General features: G+C 37.4%; 1 protein-coding gene across 8 annotated transcripts in view; it reads left to right on the top strand.

Moving 5' to 3' along the window:
• Positions 1 to 14,166, top strand: part of SEL1L2 (SEL1L2 adaptor subunit of SYVN1 ubiquitin ligase) — a 128,615-nt gene that overhangs the window by 33,811 nt on the left and 80,638 nt on the right. For 7 of the 8 annotated variants that reach the window (XM_017341797.3, XM_051846206.2, XM_051846207.2 and 4 more), the window contains exons 2-3: positions 3,437 to 3,492; positions 10,177 to 10,345. In XM_017341797.3, coding sequence (XP_017197286.2) covers positions 10,183 to 10,345 — 163 coding nt within the window. In that variant the 5' untranslated portion in view covers positions 3,437 to 3,492; positions 10,177 to 10,182. Of the gene's footprint in view, positions 1 to 3,436; positions 3,493 to 10,176; positions 10,346 to 14,166 lie in introns of those variants that run through there. The other variant, XM_051846208.2, reaches the window with a different exon arrangement.

The raw sequence follows: 14,166 nt of genomic DNA, 5'->3' as shown, positions 1-14,166 counted from the left end.
GCTGATCCGATGGCAGGAGCCAGGATCCAGGTGCTTTTCCTGGTCTCCCATGGGGTGCAGGGCCCAAGCACCTGGGCCATCCTCCACTGCACTCCCTGGCCATAGCAGAGAGCTGGCCTGGAAGAGGGGCAACCGGGACAGAATCCGGCGCCCCAACCGGGACTAGAACCCGGTGTGCTGGCGCCGCAAGGTGGAGGATTAGCCTATTGAGCCACGGCGCCGGCTTAGAATAAGTCTTAATTCCAGTAACTCAGTCCAGTCCGGGTTGCTCCCCACAATAAACAAGAGTGTCAGTTGTTAAGTCAACAACAGGAGTCACTGTGCACTTACTCCTCATGTAGGATCTCTGTCCTTAATGTGTTGTACAATGTAAATTATTGCTATAGCTAGTACTCAAACAGTACTTTACACTTTGTGTTTCTTGTGGGTGCAAACTGTTGAAATCTTTACTTAATATATACTAAATTGGTCTTCTTTATATAAAGATAATTGAAAATGTATCTTGATGTGAATGGAATGGGAGAGGGAGTGGGAGATGGGAGGGTTGCGGGTGGGAGGGAAGTTATGGGGGGAAAAAGGCACTGTAATCCAAAAGCTGTATTTTGGAAATTTATATTTGTTAAATAAAAGTTTAATAAATTTAAACAAAATAAAAAAAAAAAAGAATGCATCTGAAGTCCTCTAAACTAACAGATCTCATGTAACAATTAAACTATACAATTAAAAGTACCTAACTAACATTTATGAAACCGTGAATATGTTTTAAGTACTGTGCTGGGGCTGGCAATGTAGGTAGTGGGTAAACCTACCGCCTGCTGTGCCAGCACCCCATATGGGCACCAGTTTGAGTTCCGGCTGCTCCACTTCCAATCCAGCTCTCTTCTATGGCCTGGGAAAGCAGTAGAAGATGGCCCAAGTCCTTGGGCCCCTGCACTCACCTGGAAGACCTGGAAGAAGCTCCTCGCTCCTAGCTTTAGATCAGCACAGCTCCAGCTTTGTGGCCAGTTGGAGAGTGAACCAGCAGATGGAAGACCTCTTTCTCCCTGCCTCTCCTTCTCTGTGTAACTGACTTTCAAGTAAATAAATAAATCTTTAAAAAAAAAAAAAAAACTGTGCTAAATAATTAGATAATCTCATTTGGTTATCATAGCAAGTTAATGAAAAATGTACAAAATCAGAACTAGGACTTAGGCCTATTTAACTTAAAGTCCACATGGTTGGGGCCAGCATCCCATCTGGGTACAGGCTCATGTCCCCGCTGCTCTGCTTCTGATCCAAATGTCTGCTAAGGCCTAGGAAAAGCAGAGGAAAATGGCCCAAGTATTTGGGCCCCTGCCAGCCAATGGGAGACCTGGATGAAGCTCTTGACTCTTGACTTCTGCATTGCTCAGTCCTAGCCATTGCAGCCGTCTGGGAATGAGCCAGTAAATGGAGGAGTTTCTCTCTCCCTCTCTCTTTCTCTCTCTCTCTTCCTTTCTCTTCCCCCTTCCTTCTCTCTTCTCCCTCTCTTCCTCCTTTCCTCCCTCCCTCTCTCTAACCTTGACTTTCAAATAAACAAATAAGTCTTTTTTAAAAATCCACATGCTTGGGGCTGGCACTGTGGCGCAGCAGGTTAACACCCTGGCCTGAAGCACAGGCATCCCATATGGGTGCCAGTTCTAGTCCCACCTGCTCCTCTTCTGATGCAGCTCTCTGCTATGGCCTGGGATAGCAGGATATGGCCCAAGTCCTTGGGCCCCTGCACCCACGTGGGAGACCTGGAAGAAGCTCCTGGCTCCTGGCTTTGGATTGGCGCAGCTCCGGCCATTGGGGCCATCTGGGGAAGTGAACCAGCTGATGGAAGACCTCTCTCATTGTCTCTACCTCTCACTGTAACTCTGTCTTTCAAATAAATAAAATAAATATTTTTAAAAAATCCATGTGCTATCTCTGATAATGAGTATCCATAGTCCCCAGCTGATCATTTAACAAACTCAGAAATAGTTTCATTTGCGATAACATATTCTAGAAGATATTGTGGACTTGAGGAGCAATCTAATGTATACAATTATATCAACTATGTATAAACTTTAAGCATAGGGATATTAATATATTTGTCACCATGCATTTCTTGCATTTTTATTTAGAATTTGCCGGTTATTTCTCTACCTTCACAGAAAACTTAGGTATCAAACAACCTGGCATAAGTTTCTGTAAGGGCTGGCTTCCAAAGTAAGCAGAACATAGAATTGTGAGGCTGCTGCCTAATACTAAAGCTTATCAGCAAGGGAAAGAATAAAATGTATCAAATAATACATACAATGTGAGAATTAACAAAGAACTTGTGACCTCTTTCCTAACGTTTTGATTAAAAAAAAAAAAAAAAAAAAAAAAAACGGTGTTGAGAGACAGACAAACAGAAAGAGACAACAGACAGGTCTCACCACCTGCTGATTCACCTTCCAAATGCCCTTATGCCCAGCCAAGGCTGGGCCAACACTGAAGCCAGGAATGCAATATACTTCTTCCACATAAGTGACAAGAACCTAATTTCTTGAGCCATTACCCTGACTCCCAGAATTCATGAACTACTCTTAACCATATAAGCTTATAACCTCTTGGAAATATAAAATTTTTACTACTATATATTTGTCCTGACTCAAATTCTTTAGTCTATAAAATGTGAATATAGCATATGCATGCATGCTTTATTTAGCAAAATATATAAAATAATTTTTACAATGCATTATAAATCAGTTTACAGTGACAATTAACAATTCTAGTACTATACTTAAGTTGACAAACCATAATGTATTATCCTATTATATCAGGTCTTCAAAGACTTGTTTTTCTAAATATGTAAGTTAAGAAATTTCAAGCACTGTGGAAAAATTAAACACATTTTACTATGTTTGTATTATATATTCTATATAATGTATAAAAGATTCATTCAAAATGTATTCATTAAAAATTCACTGAAAATTATTTTCTCAAATTTCAAAGCCCAATTTAATTATACTAGTCTACATTTCTCAGATGCTTATATCACTCAATTATATCAATTCTGGTATCTCTGTGACATATGGATGAGCCTATAAAATATAAAAGATTATTCTCTTTTATGTTTAAATGTATTCAGTTTATAAGTGGTATTTATTTACATAGATAATTGTAGCTCAGAAAATTTTTAACTATTAAAATTAGCTCTACTATTGTGAAACCCTTTCATATGAACTCAATTTCAGAGTGCCTGATTGAAATATTTAGATTATCTTTTGTACCAGATTGTACCTTTAAAAATTATCAGTGAAGGAATTATTTTTAACACATTATTAGTAATTTTAAATTATAAACTGCTTCTAGCTGTCATTCTTAAACTTCTAAATGTTTTCTAGTAATTTTTTAACAAGAAACTTTAAAATACTTTAAGTTTTATAAAAATGTTTTTATATTGCAGATATTGAAGCAGAAAAATACAATAAGGGACAAAAACAGAGAAATATCACCACACAGGTAAATATTTTTAATAAATCATTGTATTTTCCAAGAAAGAACATGCTATATAGACTCTTAGTATTTAGTCAACATGCTCAGAATTTCTTAAACAGGTAATTATTAACTTGTTTCTGCTCTTATTTTTTTGAAAATTCAGTAAATATTTACTCAATCTACTGTGAGAAGACAAGACTATTCTCAGGCATCAATCTTCTCCTAAGTGGTAGTCTGCCTGAGACTCTAAATATTAAAACATAAAAGGCAGAGACCAATCTGGCTTATAGAGTCACAGATGCTTATTAAATTTTATTAACCTCCACAACAAAACAGTTAAAATTTTACTGTAGGGTATTTCCATTTTGGTTCTAAAGAAAAGCATCTGTAGAGAAATCTATGCAATATATAATTTGTCCAGATTAGTTTTTATTTGAGGAAAGAAGTTCTGAAATGTATCTCAAAGGCAGTTACTCATCAATTGAAAGTCCTCCAAAAAGAGAACTAGGGAAACTTTGATATGTGGTGGTGGAAAAAGAAAAGCTCCCTCAGTTTTTTGGAGGGGATAACTTTAAAAAAATACTTAATGGTTAAGTTTACTTGGTGCAGTAAAGATTAAACTTGTCAATTGCTGTTACATCTGAAATAAACTTACGTGATGTTCTGGTAAAAAAAAAAAAATTATTAACCTCATGATGTCTTCTGACATCAGTAGTAGGGGTAGGTAATTCTGTAAATGCAAGTCATTTCCAGTCACTCCTTTACTTGAAATCCTTTGGTGACTTTTCCATCTCACACAGAGTTGAAGTCATTGCAATGTCTTGCTCAGTGGATGGGATGTGTGGTCTGGCCACACTGGTTTGTTGGTTGGTTGGTTTGTTCTTTTTCTCTGATACCATCTGTTACTATTGTCTCTCGTACACCATTCTAGGCACTCTGGGCTCAGCAATGTTCTCAGGAGCCACAGGCATATACCCACTTTTTTTTTTTTTTTTTTTTTTTTGACAGGCAGAGTGGACAGTGAGAGAGAGAGAGAGACAGAGAGAAAGGTCTTCCTTTGCCATTGGTTCACCCTCCAATGGCGGCTGCGGCCGGCGCACCTCACTGATCCGAAGCCAGGAGCCAGGTGCTTCTCCTGGTCTCCCATGGGGTGCAGGGCCCAAGCACTTGGGCTATCCTCTATTGCACTCCGGGGCCACAGCAGAGAGCTGGCCTGGAAGAGGGGCAACTGGGACAGAATCCGGTGCCCCGACTGGAACTAGAACCCGGTGTGCCGGTGCCACAAGGCGGAGGATTAGCCTATTGAGCCGCAGCACCAGCTCCCACTTTTCTAATCTCTGCTTGGAACACCCTTGTACCTGGATATCTGTGTGGCTCCCTCCCCTTCCCTCCTTCCCTCCTTCAGATCTTTGTTCAAATGTCTTCTTTTCAAAGGATCCTTCCTTCAACACCTTCTAAATCTGTAACCATTCCATCTAAAAACAAACCCTACTGTAACAGCTTTGACTATCTTCCTTCCCTGCTATATTTTTCCCCTCAGAATTCTCACCATGTAAAATACAATATATTCCTTGCTGTCACTCTCCCTCCAATAAAATATAAACTGCAGGAGAACAAGGATTTTGATTTGTATTGTTCATTGTTGTTATCTCCAACAATTAGAACAATTCCTAGTACATAGTAGGCTCTCAATAGATGTTAATTGAATTAATGAATAAAACCTCAATACAGATTCAAGAAGTAAACTGTGAAGAAAATGTTTATATAAATTAAAAACTTTTCTCTATTTTCTAAGTCCCTCAAATTTAGTGCCTTCCCTATTACTGTAATTACCACATCCTATAATTAGCAATGAGATTACTATCAGCAGTAAAAAAGTGAGCTTCACCTAAATCTCACAATTTGTCCTTGGGCAGATAGAGACGGAGGGGCATCAGTTTCATCAGATTATCCTGCTTTTTCCCTTTTGGGCTCTTGGGATCTTGTGTTATGCAGTCCCTGCCCCACTTCTGAATCCCTTTACCACTTGAGATTAAGATAATACTCAGATTCATGAGTATCCTCCCAATGTCCAGCAGCTGGTAGATAAAACCTATATGGTAAATATGAGAAAGGACCCCACCTATGTGTAGCCTAGGCATAAAAGGAAACCAAAAAGTATTCTAAGAGATTCCAGGATATTGGGAACTAGCAAAAAAATACTTAATTTTATGACAACATTTAGGTGGAAATGTTCCATGGTAACTTGTTTGTAGACAGTTTATCTTGCAAAACTGAAACTCTATACCTATTATACAATAACTCTCCATTTCTTCCATCTCCTAACCCCTCACAGATAACATTCTACTTTTAGTCTCTATGAATTTAATTGCTCCAGGGACCTCACATAAGTAGAATCTTCCTGCAATATTTTTCTTTTAGTGATTGACTCATTTCATGTACCATAATGCCTTCAAAGTCCATCCATGTATCACAGTTTTCTTCCTTTTTAAGACTGAATTATGTGTTATCACATTTTGTTTATTCATTGATCCATCAATACACACTGGGTTGCCTCTCCCTTTTCACTATTGTAAATAATGCTGCTATAAACACAAGTGTACAAATATCTCTTCAAAGCCCTGCTTTCAATTATTTTGGGTATACAATCAAAAGTGGAATTGTTAGATCATATGGCAATTCCAGTTTTTAAAATGGAACTGCCATGTGTTTTCCAAAGTTACTGCACCCCTCTCCCACCAACAGTACAGAAGAGTTCCAATTTCTCCAATACTTTTTTCTGTAATTTTTTTGTTTTTTATAGTAGGCATCCTGATGGATATGAGATGGTATGCTATGGTGGTTTTGATTTGCATTTCCCTAAATATTACTGATGCTGAGCATATTTTCATGTGCTTTATCGTCATTTGTCTATCCTGTTTAGAGAAATGACTGTTCAAGTCTCTTGCTCATTTTTAATTAAAATTTTTGGTTGTTGTTGAGTTATAGGAGTACATATTGCCCATGCTTGTAGGGTCATATCCAAGAAATTTACCAATATGAAGTCTGAGAGTTTCGTAGGTTTAGGTCTTACAGATATGTCTGCTGCATTTGAGTTAACTTATAGTGTAAGGTCTCACTTCATTCTTTCATATGTGGATATTCAATTTTCCCAGCATATTTTGTTGAAAAAGCTATCATTTCCCACTGAATAATTCTGGTACCTTTGTAGGATATTTTGAGTACCAACTTCTTTCTATCATTTCCAAGAAATGATGTTCACTTCCTGTTACATACCAAACATGACACCCTCTTACTCTTAGGCAAATACATGTTGTTTTCCATAAACACTGTAGTTGAACAATTTGAAGATATTATGGCAAGCATGGATTAGTGGGAAACTTTGATTTCCTCCAAGATCTCCCCCACCTCTATTCTTCTCTAACCCTGTAATTAGACTTCATCCACTCATCTGGTCTAGCCAAAAAGCATGAAATTGCAGTAGGTGGTTATCCTAGTATTTAAGACACCCATATCGGCCAGCGCCGCGGCTCACTAGGCTAATCCTCCGCCTTGCGGCACCGGCACACCGGGTTCTAGTCCCGGTTGGGGTGCCGGATTCTGTCCCGGTTTGCCCCTCTTTCAGGCCAGCTCTCTGCTGTGGCCAGGGAGTGCAGTGGAGGATGGCCCAAGTGCTTGTGCCCTGCACCCCATGGGAGACCAGGATAAGTACCTGGCTCCTGCCATCGGATCAGTGCGGTGCGCCAGCCGCGGCAGCCATTGGAGGGTGAACCAGCGGCAAAGGAAGACCTTTCTCTCTGTCTCTCTCTCTCACTGTCCACTCTGCCTGTCAAAAAATAAAAATAAAAAAAAAAAGACACCCATATCATACCTAGGTTTGTTCCGCAGCTCAGCTTCCTATAAATGCAGAACTTTGGGGAACCACTGGTGATGGCTCAAGTAACTGGGTTCTTGACACTAACGTGGGAAATCTGGATTTCATTCCTGGCTTTTAGTCTCAGCCCCAGCCCCAGCCCCAGCCCAGCCGCAGTCATTGTGAGTATTTGGAGAGTGAACCCACAATTATAAACCTTTCTCTCTCTCTCTCCCCCCCCCCCCACACACACATTGCTGGGCTGTGGACTGCAGTCTTGTAATTAAATTCCTTTTCTAAGATGTTTAATTATTTTTATTTATTTACTTGAAAGTCAGAGAACTGAAAATAGATCTTCATAAAAATTAGCAGAGGGAATGGCAGAAGGAGAACGAATAAGGGTTGGAGCATGGGCAGGAGGGAGGATGCGATGGGAAGTATCATTATGTTTCTATGTCTATATATATGAAACTTGTATATAAAATAAAATTTTAAAAAATTAAAAAAGAACTATATAATCCTTTGATGACCTTAACAGCAATAGAGACCTTCTCTCTCTTCCAAGCTTTCTAACACTTGGTACAGCTGGCTGTTGTTCTGCCCACTCCCGCTGACTTAGAGAAAAACCCAAATTCAGGAAACACTGCTGTCTGCAGAAGCTTGCACTGCCTACTCAACTTTAATGCTAGTTATTTCTGAGTGAAAAGTTAAATATCTTTTAATGACAATAATATATAATAATGCTCCTAGACCAGAGAATGCAGGACACTCATCAAAGTCCATATTTTTATATTCCAAATATCTAAGTAAATTATGTTTTCCTGGTTAAACCAGTTAAATTCTCCTACTATTTTATTTATAGCATTTAGCTTTTAATGCTTGGCTATGCAATTCAGGAAGTGTAACCAAGTGACTGGTTTAGCCAATGTAAAATAGTTGAAAGTACTATGTGCCACTTCCAAGTCTGGCCTATTAAAGAAGAAAAAACAAAACAAAACAAATAAAGCAAACTAAAGATAAGCAGAACACTCTTTCTGCACATGACCATCCATGCTCTTTCCCTTTTTATCTTCTAGATATTGATGCTAAGGGAGACCTTGGTATCAACATGTTGAAGCATCTTTCTACCGGGGTCCCTGAATGACTGACGTAATCACTTACTTGTTGATTTCTAGACATTGTATATTATGGTTTTATATATTAACATGCAGAATTTGTGACATGTACTAAAAAAATTCACCACTTATCTCAAATTCAAATTTAACTGGCATTTTATATTTTTATTTGCTGAATTTATCAACTGTACAAGAAGAATCACACTGCAAGTCCTTAGATGTCCTCACAGAGACATACACACAGATATTCATGGCAATATTACTCATAATAGCCAAAAATTGAAACAACCCAAATGTCTATCAGTGAATGAATTTTAAGTAAAATGTAGTTTATCTATGCAAGAAATATTATTTAGCCATAAGAAGAAATGAAATGGTTATATGCACTACAACTTAAGCCAACCCTGAAAATACAATGCTAAGTCAAAGAAGCCTGTCTATCTGTCTGTCTGTCTCTCTCTCTCTCTCTCTCACACACACACAGAGTGTAATTGCGTTCATATGAAAGTCCAGCACAGGGAAATCTATAGAGACAAAACATTGGTTGCTTGGAATTGAGAATAAGGAAGGGGACATAGGGAAGGTAATAGCTAAATGATTTATAATTCTCTCTCTCTCTCTCTCTCTCTCTCTCTCACACACACACACACACACACACATACACACACACACAGTATAAATGAATTCATATGAAAGTCCAGCACAGGGAAATCTATAGAGACAAAACATTGGTTGCTCGGAATTGGGAATAAGGAAGGGTCCATAGGGAAGGTAATAGCTAAAGGATTTATAATTTTTTCTTGACATGATAAAAACATTCTTAAATTGACTGTGGTTATACTTGTACAAACCTGTGAATATTCTAAAACAACATTGAATTGTATACTTTAAATGGGTTAATTTCGGCTATGTGCATTATATTTTCTTAAAGCTGTTTTTAAAAAGTCATTACATGGCTCTATGTCTGTGTGTGTTCTGGCCCCTGGGTCACTGCTATATTGTCTTTGCTACTACATAGAAAGGATTGAAGCATTCCATAAATTGGTCTTGGATAGAGGCAGTTTTGTAATACTGAAAAAGAATAAGCAAAAAACTCATAAAAATCTTGACTTTTCTTGGACAAATAATTGGCAAATGAAGGAAAATTTATTACCTTTCAAATATAATTTACCCTGAAAAATACATATAAATCATGAATATTTACCTTTATAACACTTTTTAATTTTCTCTCTTAAAATCTGCATGTTTTTCTACTACTCAGAAATTCATTGCCCTAATTAAAATAGGTTAATTATATAACTCCTGAAAAGTACTTTAGGGAAAGTTTATTTTTAAATTGTCCTTATAGCCACTTACAAGATTTTCTGTACTTTCCTTTTCCATAAATGTGTAAGGCAGTATCAACATTTTTTTTAGCTCACACAACTGATATTACCATGACAACTTACCAGTGCAAGAGTAAACTGGTTAAATTCTCCTACTATGTTATTTATAACATTTGCTTTTAATGCTTGGCTGTACAGTTCAGAAGACAGAATAATTACTTTGAAAGATTTTTCTTTGTAAAACGTATGGATCACTAAAGTGAAATAAACCATCTGTCATTTTGATTTGAAAAAAGGCAATAATTAGATCCATTGCATTAAGCTTGTATTTTTGTCATGAATATATGAATTTTTCATTTTCCTGTTGTTTTATTTTAAAAGGTCACAAATAAAATGAGCAAAATCTTTTTTTCAGGTACCAATGAATGAAATCAAACCATTTTTATCACATAAATTGGAAAGAAAAAAATTGAGTAAAATAACCAGTAGAAGAGAATATATCTTAGAAAAAAAGAAGAATCAACATAAAATAAGAATAAAAGGAATTCAAAATAAAGATCTCTTGAAGAAAAATAAAAACCAAAGTAAGTTGAAAACTCTCCCACATGTAAATTTTAAATGACTTCATGTAATCTAAAATCAAATTTTAGAGCTGCTTGCTGAGAAGTCTTAGAATATAGTTATAAATATTTATACACATAAAAGTGTTAATTTTGTCAACTTTTGCCTCCTGTTATAGATTCACAAATTGTATTGATGATAATAGGCAAGATTGATAATAATATCTCATGGGAAAAAGTCTCTCCAAAATTATGTAGATATAGCATATCAGCTATTCTAATGGAAACCCCAATACTTTAACAAGAATCAAAAGTAAGATGGTGCCTTTTTTTAAAAAATATATATTTATGGGCAGTGCTGTGGCCCATCGGGTTAACGCCCTGGCCTGAAACACTGGCATCCCATATGGGTGCCAGTTCAAGACCCAGCTGCCCCACTTCCGATCTAGCTCTCTGCTATGGCCTGGGAAAGCAGTGGAAGATGGCCCAAGTCCTTGGGCCCATGCACCCATGTGGAAGACCCAAAAGAAGCTCCTGGCTCCTGGCTCCTGGCTCCTGGCTTTGGATCTGTGCAGCTCTGGCCATTGTGGCCAATTGGAGAGTGAACCATCAGATGGAAGACCTCTCTCTATCTCTCTCTATCTCTCTCTCTCTCTCTCTGTAACTTGCCTTAGATTTATTTATTTATTTGCAAGGCAGAGAAAGAGAGAGAGAGGAGAGGCACTGGTTCACTCCCCAGTTTTTTATTTATTTATTTGCAAGGCAGAGTTACACACAGAGAGAGAGAAGGAGAGGCAGAGAGAGAGGTCTTCTATCCACTGGTTCACTCCCCAGTTGGCCGCAATGGCTTATAGTTAATCAATTTGCATATTGTTTAAATTACATAATTATAATAATAGTACAACTGGCACAAAAAGATTTGGAAACAAGCACTCCTGACATTTTGTAAGCATACAAGGGGTGGGAACAAAGTTCGCAGGTGCTCTAAGTAGTATCCCACTATCTGTAAGCATTCAGTGTTGTGGTGAACATCAGTAAATAGACTGGAAAGAAGAAATGAAAAGTTTGATTAATTTGGCAGATAATGTAGAAACAGATTTTTAAGAAAGCGTCTGCTTTTTAAAAGCATAGGCAATGTCACCCTTCAACTGAGATTGTTTTTCCTCACATGGAAGTGATTATGTTATGCCTAATGACAATATGCAATAACCTAATTGAGCATTTTTTACATTAAGTGTTTTATCCAACTTAAAATAGGTTATAGGTGACTACTTTCTCCATTCTGTAAATGTGAAACTGGAAGCCCAGAGAAATAAGGCAATTTGCTTAGCATCACAAAACTGATACTCCATAGGGCTACTGGGTTTTGAACTTGAATGATCTAGTACCAAAGTCCTCAAACTCTTATCCACATGCCTCTTAATAACAGTAAGCTGAAAATATAAGAAAATTTTTATTCCATGCTTTTCAAAACAATTTTGGGGAAATATTGAATTATATGGTCAAAACATTGCAATTCCTTGAGTACCAAATTTATTGAAAATGACAATAACAAGTAATAGAAAACATCTTTATTTTAGAACAGCTATAGTATATGTAGTAAATTTCAAAATTTTTAATTATCAGACCGAAGACTTCAAAGAAATGTCTTGCTGTCCTCCAGACCTCCAGGAAATACATACATATCTGTTCTGTATGTGTTCCAAGAACATTTGAGAAGCCTTTTCTCTAAGTAGTCATAATATCCATTATGAAAATTTATGTAAATTAGAAAATATATCCTTCTGAAAGAAGAAAAGAAAAAATGCTTGCTGCAAATAAGAACAATATATAGAAATTGAGAACTATGCGATTCCAGAGGAAGAGGACCTTAGTTTGGGGGATGGAATGACTGTTATTGATCTTAGTCTCGATTATTTTTACTAGAGTCTTTTTTTGACAAAGATTTTTACATTTTTAAAATCTTACTATTTTGAAGGATATTTCTACCCCCAACCCCTGCCCACATACACACATTTATCCTAAAAGTCTGGGGAGCTCATTTGAAGAGTTGGCTCTACATAGAACATAGAAATATTGATGTGCTTAGCTGCTTGAATTATCAGTTAAAGTTTTGAGAAGAAACAAATTACACCTTTAAATTGAGTCATTTGAGAAGAATTAATGAAGGGACTATTTCTAAAGGTACAGACAGGATTTAGAGAAACTGCAGAGTTTCTCCTAGGCAAGTGAAAGCAATGGCATCACTGCAATTCGGTCCTAAAGGGTACAGGGTAGTAGTGGCTCCTGGAATGAGCAGAAGGTATGCAAAGAAAGCTCTCTAGCAGAAGAATAACGGGCAAAAACAAAAACAAAAACAAAACACACCCAGAGAGGGTTCCCACCTCATTCTCTGCCTGCCTTTCATACCTCCTGCTGGAGCCTTTCAGTCAAGCCTAGAGAGAAACTGGAGAGCAAGGAAGTTCACTGGTGTCGCCCATATGGCTTAGAATCCTGGAGCACAGAATAGCCTGCGGTAGATTTTGAAATGCTGTCAGAAGATATGCAGTACATGTAATGGCATGAACTAAAAGGATAAAGGACTTTTACTGATATACCATAGAGGTATAGTTATCAGAAATAAACTTATAGAATCATAGAATAAAGAGGAAACTTTTTACATCATTTAATGTAGTATTCCTGGCAGATGACACCAGTTCCTGCTTAATTACCCATGGTTAGGTTCACTATGTCATACAAGACAGCTTATGATATTATTTATACAATTCTTTCTTATAAAGTTCTAGTACCAATGGTTCTAGTACCATTGGTTGAACTCTGTAATTAACACACAATTATTCTTAGGTGTTTAAATTTTAATTGAAAAGTGATCCCTGTTAGGAATTTGGAAAACATTAGCTGAGTGAAATAAGCCAATCAAAGGGACAATTACCACTTGTTCTCCTTGATAGGTGACAACTAACTGAGCACCAAAAAGGAAACCTGTTAAAGTGAAATGAACACTAGGAGAAACGGTGACTTGATCAGCCCTCACCCTGACTGTTGATGAGCAACTTGATATGTTATCCCTCTTAGTATTTTTTTGTTTGTTCTACTTAATACTTTTGGTTGAATATTGTAATCAATACACAATTCTTCTTAAGTGCTGAAACTTAACTGAAAAGTGATCACTGTTAAATATAAGAGTGGGAATAAGAGAGGGAAGAGATGTGCAATTCGGGACATGCTCAAGCTGACTTACCTCAAACGGTAGAGTTAGAAACATACCAGGGGATTCCAATTCAATCCCATCAAGGTGGCATGTACCAATGCCATCTCACTAGTCCCAGTGATCAATTTCTGTTCACAATTGATCATAATGATAGGACTAAGATCCAAAGGGATCACATAAACAAGAATAGTGTCTGCAAATACTAGCTGATAGATTCAAAAAAGGAGAGAATGATCCAACATGGGAAGTGAGATACACAGCAAACCCATAGAATGGCAGATGTCCTAAACAGCACTCTGGCCTCAGAATCAGCCCTTAAGGCATGCGCATCCGGCTGAAATGCCCATGAGAGTATTTCAGGCATGGAAAGCCAAGACACTCTGGGAAAAAAAAAAAAAAAAAACTAAATGAAAGATCTCTGTGAGTGAGATCCCAGTGGAAAGAATGGGTCATCAAAGAAGGAGGTACCTTTCTCTGAAGGGAGGAGAGAACTTCCACTTTGACCATGGCCTTGTCTAAATATGATCAGAGTCAGTGAACTCAGGGGGCTTCCATAGCCTTGGCAGCTCATGACAAGAACCTAGGGTGATTACTGATGCCATAAACAAGAGTGTCAATTTGTTAAGTCAACAAC

The sequence above is a fragment of the Oryctolagus cuniculus genome, chromosome 11, assembly GCF_964237555.1.
Source record: "Oryctolagus cuniculus chromosome 11, mOryCun1.1, whole genome shotgun sequence".
Classification (NCBI taxonomy): domain Eukaryota; kingdom Metazoa; phylum Chordata; class Mammalia; order Lagomorpha; family Leporidae; genus Oryctolagus; species Oryctolagus cuniculus.
Note: the sequence above shows the minus strand (reverse complement) of the source record. Positions and strands in the feature narration are given on the sequence as shown.